Source organism: Pempheris klunzingeri, chromosome 4, assembly GCF_042242105.1.
Source record: "Pempheris klunzingeri isolate RE-2024b chromosome 4, fPemKlu1.hap1, whole genome shotgun sequence".
NCBI classification, from domain to species: Eukaryota; Metazoa; Chordata; class Actinopteri; order Acropomatiformes; family Pempheridae; genus Pempheris; species Pempheris klunzingeri.
In genome coordinates, this window is record NC_092015.1 from 14326584 (window position 1) to 14353501 (window position 26918).

At 40.6% G+C, this 26918-nt stretch overlaps 2 protein-coding genes across 2 annotated transcripts; both read left to right on the forward strand.

Moving 5' to 3' along the window:
* Positions 1-6691: 6691 nt before the first annotated feature.
* On the forward strand, positions 6692-11689 carry LOC139199808 (solute carrier family 13 member 2-like). Its single transcript, XM_070828975.1, has 12 exons — positions 6692-6790; positions 6933-7069; positions 7245-7498; positions 7653-7706; positions 7802-7970; positions 8337-8459; positions 8547-8756; positions 8921-9015; positions 10041-10156; positions 10250-10411; positions 10739-10876; positions 11207-11689. Exons 1-12 carry the CDS (start codon positions 6692-6694, stop codon positions 11333-11335), a joined length of 1686 nt encoding a protein of 561 aa, XP_070685076.1. The 3' UTR covers positions 11336-11689.
* An 8987-nt stretch (positions 11690-20676) lies between these two features.
* Positions 20677-26596, forward strand: foxn1 (forkhead box N1). Its single transcript, XM_070829807.1, has 8 exons — positions 20677-20796; positions 22119-22445; positions 22648-22743; positions 22971-23107; positions 23264-23360; positions 25045-25252; positions 25507-25965; positions 26352-26596. The coding sequence occupies exons 1-8, from the start codon at positions 20677-20679 to the stop codon at positions 26594-26596; spliced, it is 1689 nt and encodes a 562-aa protein (XP_070685908.1).
* The last annotated feature ends 322 nt before the right edge of the window (positions 26597-26918 follow it).

Genomic DNA, 26918 nt, shown 5'->3' on the forward strand with positions numbered 1-26918 from the left:
CTTATCTTACCAGCTCAGCTTCCTTCATAAAGGAAGAGGACACTGGTGCAGAGTGAAGCATGAAGTCAGCAACACCGTGTGGACAAAGAGGTGAAGTACATCTTTAACTGAGGCTAATAACAGCTAACAGCTAGCCAAAGCTAGCTAACCTAGATGCTAATCAACTGCTCGTTAAATTAGCTGCTGCTGTGAAACCTCAGACTGTCACATTTTACTACAAAACAGGAGCAGCTTTATATCTAACATTTACTTTTATTGCAATGACTCACAAAGCGCAAACAGAGAAACCACAGATACATAACTTTTACATCCTCTAATGCTCTCTGTACTTTCATCTTGACGTGACTTGTGTCCACGTTTAGGCTTTGTTATGAATTTTCTCCAGTATGTTTCCAATTTTTGTGCTCATAGAAGGATCAGATAACTCAATAACCTGCTGATAGCCAAGACAGACGATGAAAGAAGTTAGGTTGCTGTAATCCACTTTTCTTGTTATCCTAAAGCTTCATCTAGTTCATAGTCTTAAAAACACTGGAGTCTGCCTTTTTAGTGTTTTTAGTGTTTAAGTGTCTTTGGCTGTATGTTGGCTTCCCCCAGTTTCTAAACACCCCAAAGGACGTAACATCCTCAATAGCCCTGCTACAAATACCTCTCACTTCAACTGAAATGAATCATTAAAAATGCCATAGATTAAAAAAGTATTGTTTTATTAATTAATGACTTAATCCACAGAGAGCAGTGTAAGGCCTTAACTGAATGCACAAAGGTAGAGGTACATTATTATTATTATTATAATTATCATTAAGTCAAAAAGGTATCCTAAAAATAGAAAACATATCATATACATTATACACTGAAGGCCAGGAATAGCAGACAGAGCAGACATGACATGACAAGACAGACAACAAGATGGCAGCAGAGAAGACTTCTTGTATTGCAGCGGTAACGTCTGCAATAGTCCATTTCATACATTTATTTAAAGGTGCTAAACTACTTTTTTTGTCTTGAAACTACATCGCCTGTATTATTTTACTGTGCTGATGCTCTTAACTAGCTCTAATGGGGAGTTAAGGAGAAATTAGTTTGAATTAAGTTATTTTGGAGTAAGGCTTGTCAGCTAACTAGCTCTGTAGTCATTAAGGCCTGATTATGAGTTATTGATTTAAAGGCTAATTTTTCTTTTTACTAGATTTAGTTTCCAGACAGTGTGACAGGAATAATTACAGAGCAATGCTGAATTCTTGGCACGAGTACTAATCATCCCGTTAGCAGCCACATTTTTTTTTCCTGAACTATCCATGGCTCTGTTTAGAGACAATGTCCAAATTGCAGTTTCTTTTGCTCACATTGCTCAGAGATTTAGAATAATATGGACGATATCCTGTGAAAGATGCACTACAGAAATAATTAAACCAAAATCAAATTTTATCACTATCAATATCATTGTTGTAATTGGTAATAATAAATGTGACTGACACGGCACACAATAGATGATATTGATGAGCAATTTTAGCCTCGACTGACAAAATTGCGTAATAGGAAATTTTACTCCACAGACTATAAGCAAAGGATCTCTTTCTATGTATAGTAAGGTCAGTTATTTATGATTATCAACTAAACTTTTGACATTTTTGTTGAATGATGGCAGAATCGTATCCAAATTGTGATGACAATAAACTCTGAAATGTGTTTTTTTTTTGGTTGCTCCATAGGTGAGAGATAACACCATGAACGCCTACATACAGAAGCAGAGCTGGGAGATGTTCACAGTACCTCCATCGCCTTCACAGGTATACTGTAGAATTTTTGAGGTTTTCTATTCCATAATTACTGATAAAACGTTCCTTAACGTCAGCAGTGTTTGATGAGATGGGAATTCATGATCCCTCTGTGGTCAGTGGCAGCAATGGCACTCGGGGAAAAGCAGCATAAACACTATAAATCTGGCCTCTTCTATGCCATTAGTGATTATCTCGTTCAATACTCTTCTTGGCTAGTTGAAAATACAACAATGAATAAACAGGATTTTTATCATATGTTTTCTGCTGTTTGAGAAATGTTTTTTATGTTGTATATCAAGGTATTTTTTGCGCCTAACACTAAAGACACAGCCTTCCTGTGACCCTCTATATCATAATCTTCCATCTAAATGTGGAAAATAAAGGCAACACAGTGTTGCGGTACCATTTATTTTACTTTACTTTTACTTTATTTAACTAAACCTGCACATATTGCACAAATATTCCACTTATGGACAAAAATACTTCGATGCTCAACATAAACCCACTCTAAAAGCAAACACAGCCTTTATTCCAAGGTCACAAAATGACAAATGTTGAGTTCAAAGTGGTGCAAATAAATCATCTAACTTCTTGTTCCATAGTTACATCAATCTCAGAGCCATGTTTCAGCCCCAGACACTCACAGCAGCGTAATCTTTAAGCAGCGTTCATGTCTCACAACCCATAATCCCACCCCAAGTTAAACACACTCTTCTTAATGAGAGACACTATCTTTAAAAGCATTTCGTAACACTGTTTTGGGAAACCGTCTAAAATCTTTTTGTCTCATGGATTGTTTTTTTCTTTTTCCAAGTCTCCAAATTACAAAGGGTTTACTTGAAAGCCTTTGTTTTCCCCGTGCAGCGACTGTCGGGGACTTTGACCGTAATTTGATACACACTCAGGGTTGCCTCAAGCTATAGAACATCAATCATCACTCAAAACCTTTTTACCTTGTCACTTTACACACACACACACACACACACACACACAGTAGGAGGATGATCTGGTCTGGCTACATTTGAGCTTTTGTGCCAGACTTTCCTTTGAAATTTCACTGGAATCACCTCATTGATATTCATTAGTTACACCCTTGTTGTTCTCACACTAATATTATCACAATATTCTTCTGAAATTTGTAATGCATGCAATATTATCATATCAATATCAGAGATTACTTTCTCTTAACGTACGCAGCATGAAAAGTTGACTCACAATCTTTGAGCTTACCATACTGCATAAGACTCTGAATTATAACTTGTAAAAACAATAGGAGGATCAGCTCCAAATGACCTCAGTCTGCTGAAAAAAGAGACGTGTTGTTGCACCTTGTTACAAATATAATCAATGGGTGTCAAATAGTGGGAATGTGTCAGCCGTGTGATAGGATTTTAATAGTCACTACTGTTTTCTACTTTTGCACCTGACAGTCAAAACAATCAAGATCAAAAAGATTAGTTTTCTTCTGTATTATTGCTCTTGGTTGCTTACCTTATCTATCCCCTTCCAAACACATGGAAGCACACCCTGTGCATGCAAGCCCCTCACTCGTAAGTTAATTTTTAATCTTTTTTCAGGGCGACACTATATAAACTCTGACTTTGTCTGTTACTGACTCAAATGCTGCGGTGGTGTCACTAATTACTGTTTTTTTTCCCTCTGACTCTTCAGTACTATGGATGTCGGTCACATCTTGCGGATCATGGCTGGATACCTTACATGCCTGTGGAGGTACAGGGATTACATTCTGATATTCCTGACGCCTCTTTTGCTTCTGCCTCTGCCGTTGATCATCCCGACATCGGTAAGAAAATGAACATGTGTATGTGTGTTTTTTTTTCTCCCTCGTGGGATTTTCGATTTCAGACGTGCTGCTCCACTTGTTTAATTGCATGATGTATATTAGTCCAATCCTATACAATACATATATTAGGCCATGGCTATGATACTTTAAACCCCTAAATATTGCTGAACTTGTAAATGTGTCTATAAAGGTTTAAGTATGCACTTCATTGTTGTTTGAGATGTCAAAATTTTACTTCCAAAACATTTGCCACAAAGTTAGATGTCCACAGTTCTGCAGAACTCCTGATGGGAAGAATAGGTGGAGACAGAGTAAACAAAATCCCTCGAGCTGTGGTATTATTGCTATTTGAGTTAAATTAGCTTGATATGTTTGCAGTGCACAAATCTCCTATTAATCTCATTAGGTAGATACATAGAAAAATGCATCTCAGCTGCTAAAGAAGTAAGAGAAGGTCTCATCCAAAATGTCCCCAGGTCTGTCCCTTCCTTTAGTGAAATGTCCAGCAGTACATCAAAAAATAGATGTGATGATAGGACTTTTTAGGTATTAAATATATACATATCTGGTCTTGTCTGATGTCACCGTCCAATATCCGATGCCTAGCGAAGCACCGCTCTGTCCTAGATTACAAACAAGGCGCGCTCCATCACCAGCATGAGCAGTGAAGACTCTCAGTGATGTAGAGCAGGGGTGTCAAACTCAATCAAAGAAAGGGCCAAAATTTAAAACTAAGTCGCGGGCCAAACGGGCTCAACATTTAGTGAAGACTCTAAAAGTGACTCTTTTATTATAGTATATAATATAATATAATAATATAATATATATTTTATCCAGAAATATGAATGTAAACAGCCAAACTTCAACAACTTTTCCTCAATAAAATAAATAGAATTTTAAATAATTTTTTTATTTTCTGTACTATCCTGATGTTTTGTCTCATAGTGTCGTCTTATATTTATATTCTTTAATTATGGCCACATCAGCTCCACAAACAAGACACACAGGTTCACCTCCGACAGACAAACAGGTAAAACTCTGCCCCCCCACCTGCTTTGAAAGTCTCTGTTTTCAAAGTCCACTTTTCGTTTAGCCATTTATTTTGGGGGGGGGGGTGGCTTAATGGCGCGTTTCCACTAGTACCTACTCCAAGTAGAACTGAGTAGGTACTAGTGGAAACGTGCCATAAGTGTCGCTATAACAGCGCTGATCGAGGCATTGATCCGCTGATCGGTGTGTCATTATACCTGTGGGAGGAGGGGCGGCAGCTGTTCAGTGCTTTGTGGGATTTGTAGTATTAGAGGTGGGAGTGCTGTTTACCGACCATTCTTAATAGTCACATGAAATTATCTCGCGGGCCGTATATAATTGTATCGCGGGCCGGATGTGGCCCGCGGGCCTTGAGTTTGACATATGTGATGTAGAGTCTCCACGTCCCCAACCAGTCTCCCTAAAGCCCAGAGACTCTAAATGATCTTTCTCACTTAAGCACAGAAAACAGACAGGGCCTCTCTGTCTGCAACACCTTCAAGTTGACTCCACCACAACCATTTTATTCTCTACATACATTCAACTCTTACTGATGATGTTGGTGATGATGATGTTTTCCTCTCTTTGCAGGCCATTAGATAAAGAGACAGCCCCGAATTGCTTCAAATCTATATCAACAAAACTGAACATCAGCCTTGTAACTGGCTATTCAGTTATCTTAATGTTTATTGCAATAAGAACAAATACTAAAATCATGTAAAACATGAATTTAGATACCATTACAACTATTTTAGCAAATTGTACTTGGCTGCAACAGTAGCTTTTAAGCTTTAAGTCCAAGGGCAACCAGGAATTATTACCAGGAATAAGCTTTGCAAAGGTTACAGTGCACTAACTGTAGATGCTAACTGTGATGTTTAATGTGCCCTTCCTTTTATATTTGTATTTGACTTATTATTTTAACCCAAACCATGATTTTTTTCTGAACCCAACCAAGTAGTTTTGGTGACTAAACGTAACCAAACTGCAAATGAAAACTGGTAATAATAAAAGGAAGCTGGAATAAATTAGTTAACTAAGTATACAAATAAATAAGGCTATTTCGACAGCTGGTTCTTCATAGGGCTCAAACTATGATCTCCTAGGTGAAAATCCTTTACCCTAACTATTTACCACCTCACTTTATACTACTTTATACTACATGACCTAGCCAGATGTAAATAGCTGAGTAGTGGCTGTCTGGCTATTTACACTTTACTATGCATGAAGGGAAGTGGTAGTCGAGGTTGTTTCAGTGGTAGAGGATGATATTGGAGATAGGTGTTATTTGAACATATGTTTTGAAGTTAATGAGGCACATAATTGCTGATTCTGCTGTCCATGACTGAGGTAATGAAAGTGATTGAAAGTATAATTCTTACCAGTGAAGAGTCAGGAGAGAGAGGAGTAGAGCGTCATTAATCTAAATATGTTGTGACTTGACTTCAATTCATTGGGAAGATTGTTTTAATACAATTTGCAATTAATCCAGTGAGAGTCTAGTTCTGCTTTGTCTTCTGTTTTTTTTCCCAAATTAATTTCTTCAGTCCACAACGTACATTTGAGAAATAGAGGTAGAGCTCCAACAGTACTGTACCCAAATCGCATTCAAAAGTTATGAAGCCTCTGCTACAAAATGAGACAACCTCTGATAATCAAAAAGGATCAAAGACATGAGACTGGACATACATTCACTGCTTTACATTGTCTGCTTAGCAACAAGGCCTCCGCGGTGACCCTTTGTACCATGTAATCCTTGACTATGATGAATTGAAGTGGGATCATGTTCAGGGGTTCTAAAAGCATTTACTCAAAATGATTGCACAGTTTTCAGAGAATGATAAACCAGGGAAACTGAACTATAGTAGCTTAGCCAAGCATAACAAGTTTCTGGTGTGTTGTACTGAAGAGGCTTCGACTGGTGTGTTGCTCTTTCTCAAGTAGCCATCACTCCTACGTGCTTCGGAGAATTTAGAGTCATGTGCAGAAAACTAGTATACTGTGTATTGTGCATGTTGACCGACATGGTCCTTGTCCGTCATTACAGGAGGCAAAATGTGGCTTCATAATAATCCTCATGGCGCTGTACTGGTGTACAGAGTGTATCCCTCTGGCTGTGACCGCCCTGCTGCCTGTCATTCTCTTTCCCATGATGGGTATCTTGGAATCAGACGAGGTATTTCTTGTATACACATATTTTAATTAGCCATTTCTGATAATTAAAAGACGGGGTCTTTCTAAGGATCAAGCAATCAGTTTTTACACTCCACCATGAGCCTATTTAGATTTCCTTAGTCTATTTTCTTTCCTTTATTCAGGTTTGTATTCAGTACCTGAAAGACTCCAACATGCTTTTTATTGGCGGGCTGCTGGTGGCCATTGCTGTAGAGCACTGGAACCTGCACAGGAGAATCGCCCTTCAAGTTCTGCTTATTGTGGGGGTGAAGCCATCTCTGTAAGAACCTTTATTCTTTGCATTCATAGTGTGGCTACAATATAAACCCTGTCCTGTAATGTTCGAGCATCCACATACTTGTGGCCATATAGTGTATGTACTTGTATCATTTGTCACTGACATCCCTTTACATGCTCTCTAAAACTGTCCATCATGTGTCTTGTGTCCTCCGCAGCCTGATGATTGGTTTCATGAGCACCACGGCCTTTCTGTCCATGTGGATCAGTAACACGGCCTCCACAGCCATGATGCTGCCCATCGCCAACGCTGTGCTGCAGCAGCTGTGTGACACAGAGGCCAGCAGTGAAGACAGTGATTATAGCCTGACTGATGCAAGGAATGGTCAGGAAAACCAGGTATTCGAGATGGGTGACACCAGAGAGTTCAACGACAAGGAACCCAAACCACAGGACAGCAGCATCAACATGGGTGGGTGTGTGTCTGTGTGTGTGTTTGTGTGTGTGTGTGTCTGTGTAACAGCCTTTTTTTTATGTTCTCTTTAAACTAAATGTTTAACTTGTTAAAGAGAGAATAAACTTTCTGCTTACCATCTTTTACTATTGTTGTTACAATGCGGATGCAGATAAAGACGACAGCAAAGATAAAAAGGAAATGTCGGGAGATGATGTAACTTCAGGTAGGTTTTTAAGCTTGGAACTATTGCATACAAAACACTTCAACAACTGAGATGTCTTTTGAATGCTGACGGTGTCAGCTCTGTCCCCCTGGAAGTTTGTGACAGGAATCCAGAGGCTGAGCAGCGCAGACTGAAAAGGGAGCAGAAGTATGTGAAACTAATGAAAGGAATGAGTCTGAGTGTTTGTTATGCTGCCAGCATTGGTGGCACAGCCACCCTCACAGGAACCACACCCAATGTCATCTTGAAAGGCCAGATTGATAAGTAAGACTTGCTCATATGCAAATAAACACACTCAACACGCACACACACACACACACACACACACACGGCAAGTTTGGCAAGTTACCTTAATGCCGATTCATCTTGTGGTTCTGAACTTGCAGTATATGAATCACCTTACACAGAACTGTGTTATGTACAGTGGTTCAAAACACTGAAACATTCAGTGGCCAGTGCGTCAGTCTCACTGTTGTAGATTGCAAGTACCTTCGGCTTTAAAGCCGTGTTTAAAGAAAGTGTTACACTAGTAGCTAATAAGTTACAGCCAAAATTCTTATTGCACAAGAGAGTCCAGACAAGTGTGTGGGTTCAACCGTTTTCTGAGTGGTTTGTTTTCACCTTTAACAGACTGTTCCCAGCTAATGGAGGCATAATCAACTTTGCAAGCTGGTTTGGCTTCTCATTCCCCAACATGCTGCTAATGCTCGCCCTGTCTTGGTTGTGGCTGCAGTTTTTTTTTTTGGGCTTCAAGTAAGTTTCATGGACTGGAGTAATTCTCTGATTACTACCAAAGCTTCCACATTCTAAAAACATTTTTACCATTTTGTGTATTTCCAGCTTTAAAAATACCTTTGGATGTGGCACTAAGAGAGATGGTGACAGGGAGGCATACCAGGTAATCAGAAATGAGTACAAAAAGTTGGGCAGGATGAGCTTCGCTGAGGGCTGTGTGCTGGTTATCTTCACGCTGCTGGTTCTTCTGTGGTTTACCAGGGAGCCTGGGTTCATACCCGGCTGGGCCACTGTGCTCTTCAACAAAGACAAAACGTGAGTGCAAAAACTGCTACACAGCTTTTCACGACCCCTCAGTGGAAAAGTGAAGAGGTGGACAGTTACCCAGGGAATGACCTAGGTTTCAGTTACAGTAGCTTGAGTATTTTCACAATGTTAATACATGACATGCAGATATTGTAAATGTGTTTTCTCAACAGGTACGTTACAGATGGCACAGTGGCCATATTAATGTCAGCACTCTTCTTCTGCATCCCGTCCAATTTGCCCAGATGCTTTGGGAAGTCCAAGGATGGTGGGTCAGCTGTCACGCTTCTGATAATTTTGTGTGTACACAAACAACTTGACTTTGCACCTTTTGAGGATCATATTATAGATTCATATTAAAGGGCTTTCTTATGTCTTAACTCTCATAGGATATAGGAATAGGATTGTGATGCCCATTTTGATTAGTAAACATTGCAACATTGATACAATTCTGATGAAATGCACATGACAGGAATAAGACTATTTGTTAAAGCAAGTTTGTTTTTAGCTTTGCATGTCTGGACAGCACAATGGGAAATGTTCATTCACTGTTGCATCACATTTTATGTTTGCGGCATGTTGCTGCAAGTCTGTCGCATAAAGATAGGATGCTGTTGTATAACCACATCTGTCTTCTCTATCTGTGTACTGTAACAGACAAACGTACCGTCAATAACTTTTACTGCCCGTGACAACTTATCGTGCTGATTCAGTGCTTTCTAATATCTGTTATCCCAACTCCTTCCTGAGTTGTATCCTGATAGCACCAAGGTCAAGCCTGTGCAACAGTTCATGCTGCACTGGTTCTTAGACAAATCACTTTTCTATCAATGAATATTTTTTTTCTCCCTAGGTAACTTAAGTTAAGCGTGTCCTGTTCCTGCCTATAAGCATCAAGGTCTTAGGTACTCCAGAAAGTGGAAAAACAGTGTGTTTTGTACACAGAAGAGTGACAACGTGATTAACACACGCTTAGTTTAAAAGATGTGACGCAGACTTTGAGGTGCCATAGTCCATTTGTCACCTTGGAAATGACAAAAAATAGTTTAGAGGTATGAATCCAGTTAAAATAGCACAGTTAAATAATGATTTTGATGGTTTATTAGTTTATCACAGTTCCCTTTATCTTTATGGAGTGGATTTATGGTCACAGCATCTTATCTGTTGACAAGAAAGCTATTCTTTTTTACAGCCAAGTTAGATATATCAGTTTATTTTCAGCTGATACCTGAAAACAAACTGTCAGCTGTAAAGATTTCGCCTTTTTTCTTCTTGGTCTCCTGGTGCTAATAGGGGCCCCTGCTGAAGCTCCTGCACCTCTGCTTAGTTGGGACATCGTCCATGAAAAGATGCCTTGGAACATCCTTTTGCTTCTGGGAGGAGGCTTTGCTTTGGCCCATGGAAGTGAGGTGATGCAGTTTAAATCATTAAATCCACATTTTTCTGAAGGCAAACCTCTCTATAAATTGTTTTGACGCTGATGTGTGTTTTTTTTTCCAAAGAAATCTGGACTTTCTTTGTGGCTGGGAGAAAGTCTGATACCGCTCCAGAGCATCCCTCCTTTTGCTATCTCCATCCTGCTGTGTCTGCTGGTGGCCATGTTCACCGAATGCTCCAGCAACACTGCAACCACCACTCTCTTTCTGCCAATACTGGCCTCCATGGTGAGACAGGATACAATACTCTCTAAATCTTTAAAGGAATAGTTTGACATTTTGGGAAATGTGCTCATTTACAAACAACAGCCTGGACACAGTGACTTTGTAGAGTCTTTTCGGAGATAAACTAGCATGGGTAGCTGTTTCCCCCCTGCTTCCAGTTTTTATGCTAAGCTGATTGACCATCTATGACATATCTGCCCTTGTCATTGATGTCAACCATATTAAAAATCCCTCCCCACAGAGCCCTGAAAAATTTAGCATGTGTGTGAATGTATTTCAAATAGTAGTAATAGATATAAATCTATTAATAACAAATATTTTTTTAACCAGGCCACTGCCATCAAGATACATCCACTGTATGTCATGTTTCCCTGCACCATCTCGGCCTCGCTGGCTTTCATGCTGCCCGTCGCCACTCCACCCAACGCCATCGCCTTCTCCTACGGCAACCTTAAAGTCATGGACATGGTAAGAGACGGAGACCCTGTAAGTGAGCGTTTTCTCATGCACACAAGGGTTTTGATAAAGGCTCATATCCAGTTTTTAGATAAGCTGCTTATATTAATCCGTATCTGATCATTATTATCTGTTTGCATACACATAATATCCTGAATATTACCATGGAAACTGAGCTCAGGCGGCCTGAGGAGCAAATGCAATGAATAAATGCCTCAGTAGCTCGACAAATCGGTATTGATTTAATTAGATTGGTGGAAGACAGACTGTGATAGGGTGTTGACCAAACACTGTATTGCTTTGGACCAATATAAGCCTGTATTATTATTCTGGTTGTTTCAGGCCAAAGCTGGATTCATTCTGAACTTTCTTGGAGTCATTACCATTAACATTGCCATTAACACGTGGGGCGTGGCCATGTTCCAGCTGAATACCTTTCCCAGTTGGGCTAATGCCACCGAAACTCCGTGAATATGAATGACGTTGAAACTGGAGGGAAGTGAACACCTGGAGGTTACTGGGCTGGCAGGAGTATTTTTTATTTAAAACCCCCCTGTACACTACAGCCAGGACAGCCTGATGTGCACTGAGGCCCGTCCTTGAGTGCTGACAGAGGTTTTTCTATGCAGCTTTCAATCTTACATCCTGCCTCATATTGCAATGGTCTTCTAGCGATGCTAACTCGAAACACTGCAGTACCTTTTGTTGATGTTTGAGTGAACTGCGTTCATTTTGATAAATCATCCTCTGGACAATCAACCAAGCAGACCACAGGTTAATGCTTTTAGAGTCAACAATATCATTCATTCATCTAAGATTGTGTTTTTGCACCAACAAGACTTGAGATTTAAAAAACATTTATACAAGCAGGCGTCAGTCTGGATTGCACTGAGAAGAATATTGTCTTTATTCTGAGTTCTCATTGCTTCTGTAATAAACAGTGTTACACAATCCTAATGTAATAAACTAATTTTAACCAACTTCTGATTTTGTTTTACCATTTGCATACAAAGGTATCATCATATGCTATTTTAGGCAGGTACAAAAGGTGTTCTCAGGTGTAACCGTGGTTCTTAGAGTGGAGAGACACATCAGAGAACAATAATCATCCCAACTTTCTCCGCTGTTTCCTTGGAGTGAATTTTACACACTGTAATACATACAAGTTACAGAATATTGAGAAAAAAGCTCTTTGGAATAGAGATGCTGCAGGTTCAAGTGCTTGCTGTAGCTGACTGAGACTGTTAAATTTCATGACGGGCTGAAATCTCATTGCCATCCATAGGATTAGGACCACTGGGTCCCCAATTGATTTAAAGAGAACCAAGAGGACAGAAGGCAAATCCCTTCAAAGGGTCAATGTGGGAGAAATCAATTATAGGAAACTCACCAAAAACATTTCATTGAACTCCTTGGCAGGGGTCCGTATATCTGCTGTATGTGAAGGCCCAGAGCAAAAAGGATTTTAAAATGGTGAAACTACAGTACAGAGGTCAAAAGTGTAAGCAGTTTTGAGATCAAAAACATTTTTATTTAATCTAGCGAGCATACTTTTGGTAAAGACTGAAAGACGACATCATTCACTCTTCCTGGTTAAATTGGTTGTCACAGTAATGGAAGTTAATGGAGGTGTGATGGATGGATGTTATCAGAGGTAAGACAACATCTTTATGCCATGATATGTTCTGTTTTGTCCTATTCTGATTACTTTTGGTCTTTTTTCCAATCATAATGTAAGCCAGCCCCGTCCCAGTCTGTGTTTTTTTGACTTGAAGTAAACAACAGCCGAGCAGGATGTTAAACGCTGCAGTACGTTTTCTGCTTAAAAGCTCAGGTTAGTGTTTGGTCTCAACTGTTCTAATGAGATGTGAATCAATATGTTGTATAATCATCCTGACCTTAAAAAGCATTTCTGAACCTGTTTTTTAACGAGGGACCTGAATAGATGAAGAAATGGATTTTGTGAATATAACGTACAGAATAATCACTTGGGAGACAGCTGCACATTTTGAAATATTCCTGGGACAAGCAAAGTAATATCTGAATTTATATAACCTTACCCTGAGCCAAAAAGTGAAGTTAGTGATAAATCTCACTGCCTCAGGGACCCTGAATGTAAATTTTCACACACACTCATAAATCACAGTTTCTGAATACATATAATCTGGAATTAGATTTTCATTCACTTCATCTTAGACTCAGTGCAATTCAAATGCACTGTGCCGTTTGTTGTTTTTAATTCATACTTAAGGTTAAGGTGTGGGTCATCGGGGAGAGATCATGAAGCACATCCTTGAACAGATGATGGAAATTAATTAGAATTAAAGGGCATGCTTCTGCACGGTGTGATTCATAAATAATCCATCAACACACTCTGAGGGCAGGACCCATGCTGCAAGAGGGCAGAAAAATCGGTGTTGTTTCGTGTAGCCCAGGGACTGTGCAGAAATGAGGTGTACTGCTTTCAATGATGAGTTTTGTTGGACAGACGGAGACACAGAGAGTGCTTTACTTTATCAATTCATTAACTTATTGATAAAGATCTGTCTGTGATTGGCAAAAGAGCAGAGGAGCAGAATCGCCTCTGCCTCATGTGTGTCCCTAAGAACAAAGCATGAAGTACACTCCACGTATGTGTGCCATAGTTTATGTGTTTGCTGCTCCTCCTGAAGCTGAACATACTGAGTTTGACTGACTGAGAGCATTGCACGGGGACGTAGGGCTGTGCAGCATGTGCATGTGCAGTGATTGACAGTGACAGTCCTTCTGCTCTGATTCGCTGTTTTCATTTGGGTGTGGTGGATTCTTGCAAATAACATTACGAGCAGTAGGACGGGCCAAAGGAACGTGTTTTTTTTCTCATGAACTACAGTCAGGATATAGTGACATTTTCAGCAAATATGACAAAAAGATAATTTCATGAAAGTTACCAACTGAGTCTTTAAGTTAGGCTTGTTGTTTTAAAGCTATTGAAGAAAATCCAGCTATACGAGTTAAGACAACTACACATGCTGAATCAGCATGTCTACATTCCACTCGTATGACAAGATGCTGATTTGAATATAAGAACTAGTGATTTGAATATTTGTCATCAGCGTGACTGCATCTCACAGACTGGCAGCTACCTGTCACCCTGCCATGATTTATTTCTCTGCTTTTGAGCAGCATTTGAGTTCATGTATCGTTCTGGAATTACACTGATATTGGGCTTAACCTTACAGGTGGATAGTCAAATAAGAAGTTAATGAAAAGCTCTTTCAGGTTGAGTTCAGGATGATAAAAACTTCAAATAATACTGATTATCAGAGTGGTATCAAGAAACTCTTTGTTTCTAATGAATCATAAAAGAGTCAATAACATTTCCTAACTCTGCAAACATGATATTGCAACTGAGAACACCTGAGCACTGGGGCAATTTTTTTCCCCCCAGAAGACAATGAGACTTTCATTGAAGTGCCCCCTTGAATGTGTTCCCACATTACACCCTTCTCAAGAACTAAATGTTTGGCAGAAAGAGCCTTCAGGAATAGCTTCGCTCTGCAGAGGCCTCGCACTGTAACACAAGAGTTTATTCAATCTGTAATTAATCCTGTGTCTCTCTGTCATTCTGCCTTGCCCTCTCACTGAGGACAGGGTTTGTTCAAGCTATAGCTACGAGCTAAGACTATTACTGTTTTCCTGGTTCATTGGGAGGATAGGATAGGAATCTACCTGTAGTGACATACCTCTGCTCCCTCTCCCTCGCTCACTTTCTCCTCTATTTCTCTAGCTCCCTTACTCTGTGAGCCTCGCACTGTCACTTTGAGAACCATTGTGAGGATCCCAAGTTTAAATTTCTCAAAGAAAAAAGAAAATGCTTGCAAAGGTGCCCCCACGGAGCATCTTAAAGCGTGCGTAGGAGCTGCCTGAAGGTTCTGAGATTAGTTTGACTTCACTCCCTGCAGACCACAACAGCCTGCTTGCTGGGTACGTCCATTAGCCATGACATTAACACCTTTTGGTTGCATCAGAAATAGAATTTTCCAGATTGATTGCTTCTGTTTAACGGTGTTTAACCTCACTTTCAGTAGCCATAGCTGTAACCTTGCATGTATTCTCGTATGCTTCAAATTCACAAACAAACCTGCCTGTGTTTACTTGTACATTTGCATGTTTGTTTGAATGCTCAACGGTTAAGTGGAACTTTGTCATATTTAAGACAGCCTTTGGCATGGGTGAGCTCAGAAACCAGGGCACAGTGCCTGCTCTCTGCTGCTGGCTGTGATCAGTAGTGTATCTTATATCCCATTCAGACAAGTAACCATTCAGTCAGGCAAAGAAAGACTGATGGAAGGAGGAAGAGAGTGCTGCCAGCTGCCAATGACTGCACCAGTAGATCTTTTGGAACCTGTTGCAACAGGTTTTTCTTTCTGTATATCTTATTGCTGGGCTAGCCTGGACGAGTGCCAACCGCACACACACACACACACACACACACACACACACACACACACACAGAATGGGGATGATATTGCGAGCTGCCAAAATCTGAAACCAGCCCATCAACAACTTCCATACATATTTAGACAGTCAATCTAATCGAAGTGCCTCACTGTTAGGGTGAAGGGGGCGCGTGGTGTTCAGATCCACGAGGGAAATGGGCTCAGATGTTGACAGAGGTTACAGGTCTGAGTGAGGAAAGCCGACTGAAACTACAAATCCACAAAGAGAGGTTAGGTGAGTTCATTTGACTGTTTGAATGTTGGTATTTACGTAAACTGCTGCAACAAATTTGCTCTTTTTGCTCTGATATTACATTTGATTACTCGATTTACCCTCTTTTTTGTTTAACCTCGTGTATATATTATAAATAACTGAGTGACAACACAGTGCTGTCCTGATACCAGTTGGCGCTGCTGTGGGTGATGAATGCTGGTTGATTTCTCTGGACTTTAAACGGCAGCCTTCTCATGTCAACACCACTGACAAAACACTGTCACTATATAATCTCTTACAGTTAGGTTTAAGACCTGCCCCTGTCTTCTGATAAATATTAGGTGTGAGGAAATGATCCCTGTGCCATAAACATTTGTTAGAGATAATTGTCAAAGATAATTGCTGATAGCTGCACTGTGATGTGGCAGGTGTCAACCATGCGCTTAACACACCTTTCAAATGGCTTAGAAGTTAACTGAACTTAAAAAAAAGCGAGAGCGAAATCCATTTTCTGTTATTGTGTAGCTTTTTTATGACAGTATGATATTATTGTCAGCATCACAGACTGTTGTAGATGTTCGAAAGTGTCTCCCTTTCTTTTTGTGCATTTCAGAGAAGTTGATATGAATATTATTTGGGATAAAATGCATTCGCTTTAAGATCCAGAAGGCATGTAAACACGTTTTTACTGTGTTGCTATGTTTAAAAGTGGTGATAATGTCATAATTGAGCAGAATTTTAGCACAGTAGTCCAATCAAAATAATGCATGATGCATAAAATCTAATGAGATGCATTGTCAGTGGTTACAGCACAAGTAATAAAACCACAGCAAATAAACACTGTTCACTACAGTCATCAGATCTGGTTCCAGCTGAGTAGTATGCAGTCTACTGTAACATGTAAAGCCTTGTCAGCAGGAGTCACTTCCAGTCATGTCTGAGATTTTTATCACAGATGATAAGAAATGTCAGCAAGATGTTATTTTGACATCAGGTCTTAAATCCTTCTGTGACAATCTTAACTGTGTGGTCAATCCTGCTGTTTTAAATGTCTGACACCACACCCAGACTGAAGACCCCTGTGGAAATACACTGCGCAACACGCAGCATGTGACATATCCATACACAACTCTCCAGATCCCAAATGAACGGTTCTGCTTTGTGAGAAAGTATTTTGCCCTCACATCTTGTGGCAGGTCGACCACAAAGATAGGATCACACATTGTAAACAAAACAATACACAGCTACAACTTGTTTACAACTTGTTGGCATTCACTTGGGCTGTTAATTTGGCTCTCTTCCACCGGTAGTTTGCTCTGACTCTGTTACATAAGATACACACTGTGTTATTTGCATATTGAGTGAATCAATTGTTGGCACAGGCGATATTTGAAGGGTGGCGTTAGGTTTTAAGGGTCCTTCACATACTGAAGCTTGGAATGGAGCATCTGGCCTTTTCCTTGGGTCGCTGATAGTTTGTACCAAGATGCTTTTTAATTTAATTCAAAATATACAAAACAAGGATAGATGATCTATCAGTCTGAAAAATTGAGCTAACACTAAGATCGTTTTCCCCCAGGACAAGCTGTAAAGTCACAATACAACAATATAAAAATGCTAATGCTAATTAAGCATGCTTATGCATCAAAGGTAAGAGTACTAATTAGCCAGCAGAACGGCCACTATCAGTGATACATTTTCATATATTATATTATTTGATTGTTATTTCTGATACAATAAAATGTAAACAGGTGGGGATGAGGCTCATTTTAATCACTTTATATAATGCTGGGATGTTTTATCACAGCATAGTGAAATTTGAAAGATGAGCGCATGTTTTCTATGTAAAAAGAGTAGTAGTTATGGATGTTAAGATAAACAGTACAGCAGGTAAAAAGTAATTTACTTTTTAGATACTGTACTGTTATTTTCCTCTGAAATGTAGTGATATAGATGGGTATAAAAATGGTAATACTAAAGTAAAGTACAAGTCACTCTAAACTGTTAGTAGATGTACATAGTTACATTTCACTACTGCGGATAGCTTTGATACTTTAAATCTCTGAGGTGATATTTAGAGTGTGAAAGGTTGGAAATACAACAAAGCTGCTGAGAATCAGCTCTATAAACTTCAGTCAAATGTAGTGACAGACACACCGACATCCAGCAAAAACAGAAATACAAAATACAAATACAAAATAAAGAATATCCACTATATTTGAAAAAATATTTTTAAAACAGCATGAGAAACTGTCATACAGCTTGTGGCGCAATTTCACTTCATCTGTAACTTTGGACGTCTGCTGGCGATCAAACCAATTTGTTTTCAGTGCCTCTTTTTGGACTAAATATCAGACAGCGACACCGTCGGGCCTTCAGCATGTTGGCTTCCATCTGAAATGTTGGCAGTAATCACAGTGCTGGTGCTTATTTAACAAAAGACAAAGAAAGGATTTGCATATAAGAGAAGAATGTTGTTGTAAGTCACTTCTCACACGCCTGTCTGAAAAACGACATTTTGAACATCGAAACAGGTTTTGGTGGCTGTAATTGTTCCCCTTATTTATTTTGGCCATTTACAAAATCATGTGCTTTCAATTGATTGACTGGAGAACAAAATCCACAGTTCTCCCTCAGTGCAAGCATGTCAAGTTTATCTGAAGCTAACGAACCAAGAGAAGATCTCCCAAAGCTATTCTCTTTTTAGTGCAAAATTACGTATTTGTTACTCTCCATCCACTGCAGCTCAACAGGGGAACACTGTCCAGTCAGAGGCACATTTAGAGGAACTGATCAGTCAGGGGAGGAAAACAGGAGGAGAGAGAGGGGAGGAGAAAAAAACATGCGAGACCAGACTGTACTCATGTGGAGTACAGTGTGGGACCGGTAAAAAAAACCTCAGCACAAATTTTTAGCATATCACATGACAATAACAACATTGCAACAGGGGAGGGGAAAAGGGGAGTGGAGATATTCCAGCACCGCAGGAGGCAGGCCGCTGGCTACAGCCCCGATAGGTGAACCCTTGGACCACGCCCCTCGTACTGGAGGGACACAAATATTGTGCAGTCTGAACCTGGCATTATATTACCTTTAGATAAAGTTTTGAATATATTATATTATGTATTTCACACAAAATGCTCCCGATCTCTTTCACTGACAGCACAGGGGGAATCTGTTAATGGCCTGTATGAAAGGACGAACAATAACAGCGTATAGGCACCTGAATACTGTTTTGAGACAGAGCTGAAAAATTGTGAATCTTTCCTTTAAGACTGGGGCATTGAAATGTAATGTGTAATGTGCCAAAAATGATTATGTATGTGTTCAGTCAACATCAGTGTAAAAGGCACAGAAATTAACAGCAGTCAATGTTTAGGAAATTTATAATACATTAAAACAAGAATACATAATGAGAGTTGTTCATATTTCAATAAAACACTGAATGAAAGTGACGTTACAGTCCAGAAAACTTCCAATATTCAGTTGGCAGCACAAGTACTACGATAAACAGTTTTTCATGTAGCGACAAATCTTGGTTCACGTTGTAGAAACTGAACAGGGAGGTTTGTCATCACCGGCTGCTGTCTTTGATTGGATCAAGGCTCAGCTCGGAAAACAGGTTAAAAATAATGATTTGGATTTTACTGGTAGTTACTTTTCAGGAAAATCAATCTGGGCTCTGTGACACTGACCAAATGTAGTATTAATACAGTGTTATACATGTTAAAGCTGTGCGAATGATGAGAATACACACACACACACACACACACACACACACACACATACACACAGTATCTCAACTGCTAGAGTTTCTACTTCTCTTACAGTAAGTGCATCTGTTCTGGCTGCTGGCAGCGTGTCTGTCAAGCAGATGAGAGGATTTGTTGCCACAGTGGTAAAAAGCCAATCTCTCAACTTTCACCTTGACACTCTAGCCTCCTTTGATCCGAACAGAAAGAGCTACGACTGCGACTTCTCTCTCTCTCTCTCTCACACACACACACACACACACACCACTCTCTCTGCCTCAGCATTATTTGGTTTTACATGACCTAACAGCCATGGTTTGTTGGCAGTTTTAATGAGCTTGGTTTATGTCGGGGTTGATGTTACCTTTACTGGAACCTGGGCCACGTGTCCGTCACCTCCGCTGGGATCAGATAACACCTCTTCGCACCCCTTGCCCTTCCACTGATGTCAAACTCGGGTGTTTTGATGAACAGGCACTGAAAATGACTGTTCCCATATCTGCACTCATGCTGTCAGAGGACACAGTATAGTGTATCTTTCAGACTTACTTACTTAGAATAACGACTCAGTAGATGTGATCTTAAAGGATCCGTGCTTTGTCAAAACAGTTGAGATGTGCTTCTTGTCATGTGCCAACAGCAATATAAATCAAAAGTAGAATAAAAAACAGCTTGATTTTTTGATACTTGCATTTTCCTGTCTCATCAGATTCCACAATGAGATAACAGTGACATGACATTTTAAGAATGCTTATTTACTACTACCATGTCTATACTTGTTTGTTGCATGTACAAACTTAGCATGAAGATAAAGAGCACAAGATTGATAAATACATAAAGACTGATTGATTGATTGATTGATTGATTAATAGAGACTGGCAGCAACGTTAAGAAAATCTTCCTACCAGCATCTCTAAAGCTCACTAATTTGCACAAAGAACAATTAACAGGCAGATATTTTTACTTTTGTACAGAGCCGGTCTGTCTGCAACCCCGTCCCCCCTCCACCTCTAGTGCTTATGCTAAGCTAAGCTAAGCAGCTGCTGGTGACAACTTTATATTTACTGTACAGACGAGAGTAGCAACGATCTTCTCATGTAACTCTTAACATAAAAGTGTACGAGCACGTTTCCCACAATGTCGAGCTGTTCCTTTAACAGCTTTATGTGGCCTTTAATTTGAACTGATGCGGCTGACAAATCTAAAAACCGAAACATTTCATCCACCGCAACTTATGCAGTAGGGCAATGCATCTTCTGCCAAAATACCACTGACAGAGATTGATGATCATTTTTTTCTCACATCTCAAATTTAGCCTGCTCTTTTTTTTTTTTATCTCTTCACAGGAGCAGATTTTGGTGCAGAATGTCAGACTCCCCGTCATTTTACCCCCTCAGTAGTAAGTCTCAAACACCAAGCCCTCAGGTCAGCCTCCACACCTGTGAGCCCTGTCGGACCTCCTGCCAGCAGATGGCACAATCACAGGTACTGATCTGCCTCGGGCCTTTCTGTTGTAACTGAAGCAGCTTCTTGTGTTTTACCACTGGAAATAGAAAATCAGTTGTGTTTAGCTGCTTTGAGGCACCTCTGGCTGCTTTCTGCACTCGAATCTGCTGATACTTTGGTTTTATAAATACATTAGTTATTATGTTAATTAAACAAAATGTACATGGACAAATGGCCTTTGCTTTGGAGAGGTAATGCATATCACGTTAAAATGAAAAGCATGTGTTCTCTTGCGGCATACATAAACATTTTTATAATTGTATGTGATCATGACAGGCTGAGGCAGTTCACTGTGGGGTTTTCTACTGTGAGAGAAGAGGTTTTAATGGCCTCTGGGGTTTCCCAGTAAGGATCTTGGCAGCTTCTTGATCTAGAAATGGGAGTGGAGACACATTAGAGGATAACTCTGGTATTTTTAAACCTGGGCCACATATTTACATGGTTTGAGTTTGAAATGACTGGTAGGTACAAAAAGTTTTGGAACTGGTCCAGGAGATCACCTCTACTGGCAGCTGAGAACAGGTGGTGAATGTGCTGCACTGATCAATATACGCCCACTAAAGTGTTTACAGATAAAAGAGCATTACGGAAAGGATCCCTACAGAGATGGACCTGTGAGATCCTTTTTGCTGGAGCAGAAACAGCCGTTGTATCATGCTATTCAAACCCACCGGGCTTGATTTTTACTTTGCAGAACACAGGACTTGCTGGTTGATTAGGTAGATAGTTTGTTTGATTGAGTTATTGCTGTGTTGGATCTGAATAAATAATTCAAAAAATAACCCAAACTAACGGACTGAGACAGAGACAGACCGACAACTACCATGTAAAATTACTGTTTTTGTTAATGAACTCTGGTGGCTTATTGGTGAGTTATTTAACAGCAATTTCTGGTTAAACTAAAATGATCTTACAGGTTTATTTCTGTATGGATCCTTTCAGTACTGTTATCAGACACTTTGAATAACAATCTAAAACTGTCAGTGGCCAAAACAAGCACCTTTGATGAACGTACTTTGATCTGGTGCAATTACCCCAAAGAATTACTTCAGCCTACAGCTGTCGTTGCTCGTTCCTGTTTCTCGGCTGCCAACTGAGACGATCTACTGGACCAATTCCAAAAGTTTATGTACCTACCAGTGGTTTTGAACCCACAGTATGGGGGCAAAAGTTGGGGCCAGGTTTTAAAACACCAGAGCTACCCTTTAAGTCCAGCCCTGATTGATTTGTCAATAACTCCTGTATTTTGAAATTTACATATTTAATGATTTCTATCCGCTGTGAAGATGATCGTAGCACAGACTAAAGAGGTCAGAGACGCCTGCTTCACCCAGCCAGAGAGCAACGCCTTCAGCTTGAGGACTGCAGCTGTGAGCAGGAGGCACAGCGCTGACGGGACCATCGGTTCGGGGTCAGGGTCAGCATCAGGACGAGGCCCCGTTGACTGTGACCGTTTCCATCCGTACCATCGACAGTTCAGTGATGGAGCAGTGGCGGCTGCAGGTTGTCTCCAACCGTGCTTGTCTCCCATCAGCTGCCTGCAGGAGGTGTGCAGCCCTGACACTCGTTCACACAGTTCAAACGGCGAGGAACCGACGCCCTGGGACCAGTGCAACGGCAGCACTCAGGTTTCTAGACTTCTGGTACACTTCTGGTTTATCATTACCTATTGCTGTTAAAGCAATGTTATGTTATGTCTATACATATTTATCAGATAGTGCCAGTCTCAAATGTGTATAATTATCACATAGAATAAAACACAAATTGAGCTGCACTGTTAGACTAGATGGCCTCTCTAAACAGTTTCCTTTTATTTCCTTCTATCTACAGAGTTCCTACTCAGAGTTACCAGCTGTAACAGTAGAGCCTTCCTGCTTCCTGTCTCAAAGCTATCAGTCCTACAGCTCATCAAGCCCTCTACAACAGGTCAGAGAGTATGCTGGTTAAACCCTAGAGGAAGATGTAGGAGATGGGTTGTAAGCGATGAATAATGTGATGTACCTTTACGTTTTATAGTTGCACGTTATAGATCAGTACATACATCTCAGCCAAAGCCAGTGAAAGAAAAATGATATGAATGGTGGCTCTGAACAACGTATCAGCCTTTTATTAGTTTCCAGGTTGTGATTTGTGAGTGTGTGTGTTCTCCATAGGTCTCATCAACTCGCCTGTACACTAATAATGACCAGCAGTCCAACAGCTCCAAATATTCTCTCCAAACTGTCTCCTCTCAGTCACACCAGGAGAGCACCACACAGTCCCTCTTCCCCAAGCCTGTTTACTCCTACAGGTAACTGCATCACATTTTGCCATATTGTTTTTGTCTAACTTCATTACATGGTCATTTTCAAAGCCACATTGTGTTTAACTCTTATGTGATTATCATCTTCAAGTTGATCTGCTGGTATCAGGTTTTGCTAGACAAATGTTTCCCTCATGACTGCAGCATCTTGATCTTCATGGCTCTGAAGAACAGCAAAACGGGAAGCCTGCCAGTCAGTGAGATCTACAGCTTCATGACTGAACATTTCCCTTATTTTAAGGTATCGTTATGAATGTTTTCTACATCACATTGCTAAACTGAAAAACCTCAGATCATATTGACAAATGTTTACAATATGAGAATTAGTTGAGAAAGCTAATGGATTTCTACTTTTTCAGCTGTGGTTTCACCTCAAATTTAGCGGCTCAGGGCACTGACATCATATCTCTGGAGATGTTACGGCTCTTATTTATTCTGCTCCTGGCTTAGGAAAACCTCTTTAGTTGCAGGTGGATGGCAGTAAGCTTGGTTCCGGGTTCAAATTCAGGTTTGCTTTGTGTTTTTTTTGTAAGGAAACGATCATTCAAAACCACATCTGCTTTGTGGCTGACAGTAATTACTCCCACAATATCTCTGCTACAGCTGCAGCCAGGTGACCCCGGACTGCTGGGTAGTAACCTGCTGAGGCATGAGGCTGGCATGCGGAGTAAAATGAGGAGATGTGTTGTAAATGTTTAATATCGGCGGTGTGTGTCTGTGTGTGTACGCAGTTTGTGAGGAGATATCATGATTATACAATGTTGTTGAGAAGGTGTTTTGTGTATTAAAAACAATAAATTCATGCCCCTGTGATTCAACATTGATTAAATTAGCCAGCTGCAGGAATACAGCTCTGTTTGGGACTTCACAAATACTCTACATGAGACAGACTCACCTGTGGAAAAAGCTTGAAGACAGAAAATACGTATGACAGATTATAAGTGATACACGGAGGAAAGGGCAAGTATTTTGCAAAAGCTGTAATTTTTCAGATACGTCTGAATACCTTCTGAATCTTGTAAAGTATCGTTGAGTTCATTTCAGTTCAGTGGACACTTGCCATGGCATGCAAACATTGCAGATGGTGGAAAAATGATTTCATGTTTCCCCCTAGGGAGGGCCAGGTGTCCTGGGCTCTGTGTGTGTATTTCAGGGAAATTGTACCAATATTCATAACTTTTGAACTAGAGTGTTGTTTAATCTGGCACGTAGGTGCTGAAAGGCATTCAGACAGTGGGTGGGAGCTGTAGGGAGGCCAGATTTCTTCAGTGAGCATGAAGAGAGTTAAAACCAAGATACTATAGAGCAACGTAGGGCATTTAAGTATAATTCATATTTTCAGATTAGCGGCGTGGCACCAAGGAGGCTAATGTCTGTTTCTTCAGACTGAAATCCATCCATCCATCATCTATAGCGCTTATCTTTAAAGGTTGCGGGGGAGGCTGGAGCCAATCCCAGCAGACACTGGGGTACACCCTCTGTCACACAGAACAGACAACCATTCATGCTCACACCAGCTGACCTAACCTACATGTCTTTGGACTGTGGGTAACACCACAGTGACACATTTTTTAATATATCATCATTGGTTTCTATACTGCCATATGCACCATCCTTATATTCATGATCCTGAATCCTTAATCATTCCATATTTATTTCAGCATCTTTGCGCTCACCTCTGTTGCACTTTTGTCATTGCCATATCTGTGTATAGCAGTTAAATGTTTATGTTTACCTCTGCTGAGCATTATCGTCCTTGTTTTTTAGCTGTATGTCTGTTTCGTCTAAGCACATTGAGAGCAATAGAAAAACTGGACTCAAATTCCTGACTCAAATGCATGGCCAATAAAGCTGAATCTGATTCTTAAGCTTAAGAATGGCTCGTGTAAACCTTCTCTGTCTTCTGTAACCCTCTCTGTTTTCAGACAGCTCCTGATGGATGGAAGAACTCGGTGCGTCACAACCTCTCCCTGAACAAGTGCTTTGTGAAGGTGGAGAACAAAAATGGGAACTCGTCCCGTAAAGGTTGCCTGTGGGCTCTAAATCCAGCCAAGGTGGAGAAAATGCAGGAGGAGCTGCACAAGTGGCGTCGCAAGGACCCCGTCTCTGTGCGCAAGAGCATGGCGAGGCCAGGTGAGTCCCCTCAGCCTATCGAAAGATATCGCTGTCAAAGGACAGAACATTAAGCAAACAAACATTGTGTTTTAGACTAGAGGACTAATTTTATCATGAATTTATTACAGTAAAAATGTTGGGTTTGTGTTGATGTTTGACGTTCTAATCAGTTTTTGCTGGTCTAACCTGTACTTTAAACATATCAAAGCTGAATTTTAATTTTTTGCATCTTAATTGATCAAACCTTTATTTTATACACACTTTTTCTACAGAAGACCTTGAGCGTGTAATGGGAGAGAAACCGCACAAGCTCAGGTCTTTGCCACCTCACACTAATCCGGATTTGATATCCAGAGTGGCCCCTATCTACGACCACACCTCCTCATCGTGCACCCCAGCCCAGCTTCGACCACCCTGTCTACCCATTCGGCGTCCACAGTATGTAAATTTCCAACCTCAGCTACCCTGCTACTTCACCCCTGCTTCTCCTCAGCCCAGCAACTCATTTGCCCTGTACTCATCCTGCGGACAAGAGCCACCACTTGGCGTCCCAACAGCCACTGGAAACCTGAACTCACCCACGGCTGGTAAGATGCCACCTGTTTACAACGCTGCCCTGCAGGCTGAGAACAGTGTTGGCCTCAGGAGCATGCAGGACTTCCTGTTGGAGGGAGACATCAGTTATGACATCGACACGCTCAACCCCAGTCTGACCGACCTGCAGCTACAAGGTACGAGAGTCAGATTTAGGAAATATGACATGATAGAAAAAGACATGTGGGCTTTAAGTGTGGTGATCTAATGAGAAATCGGGGACTGTTAGCTTACAAGATAGCGGATATGTGGGCTGATCAGTACAGAAATGTGAAAAATATGTTCAAGATCGAATTGAATTTCATAGTTTGTCCACCACAGAGCACTGACAAGTTTATTTTCCATCTGTAAAATGTCCTGCATAGTACATGATTTTGGTCACAATTCTTGAATAAGCAAACATAGTTTTTTAGAAATAGTTTGTGTCGTTTTCTCTGTAAATTAACTGGGAAGAGAGTTCCTGTTCGATCCAGTGATCAGCGGTCCTTTCTAAAACACACCTGATATGTCTTCATTTTCTCAGGTAACTTGTGGGAGGAGTTAAGGGAGGACAGCCTGATATCTGTTCCACATGTTACCACCACAACTCCGTCCACAGCCTCTGCCCTGCAGGAAATCAGAAAAGCAGAGTTTGACGATGAAAACACAGGCGGTGGACGAAGCTTTGAGCAGTATGGCTGTGGACTGCATCCTGTTGTTTATTCAGGGGTGGAGAGTCTAGCTGGATACCTGACCTCCTCCTGTACCACATCCATCTCCTTACTGTAAAGACGTGACTGCCGATCACCTTTGGGCCTTTTCACACTTCCTGACCATTCATGTGCGATATCATCCTGAATCCGGAGAACTGTTGCAGGCAGCCTCATGCTACAGTATTAGCTTGGTGGTTATTCAACCCATCAAAGCCCCTGTTTAGCAGAGTTCTGTGACAGACTGTGTGGAGGGACTAGTTTTAAACTAGTCTTTATTACTAGTCTCTGGGACTGTTTGCATCCTCTGTCACCAACATGTTTAGCTTCTTGTTTCTTTCAATACACATTTCTGTCCACCCTTCCACCAACACTTGATAAACTAAAACTGTAATTACATT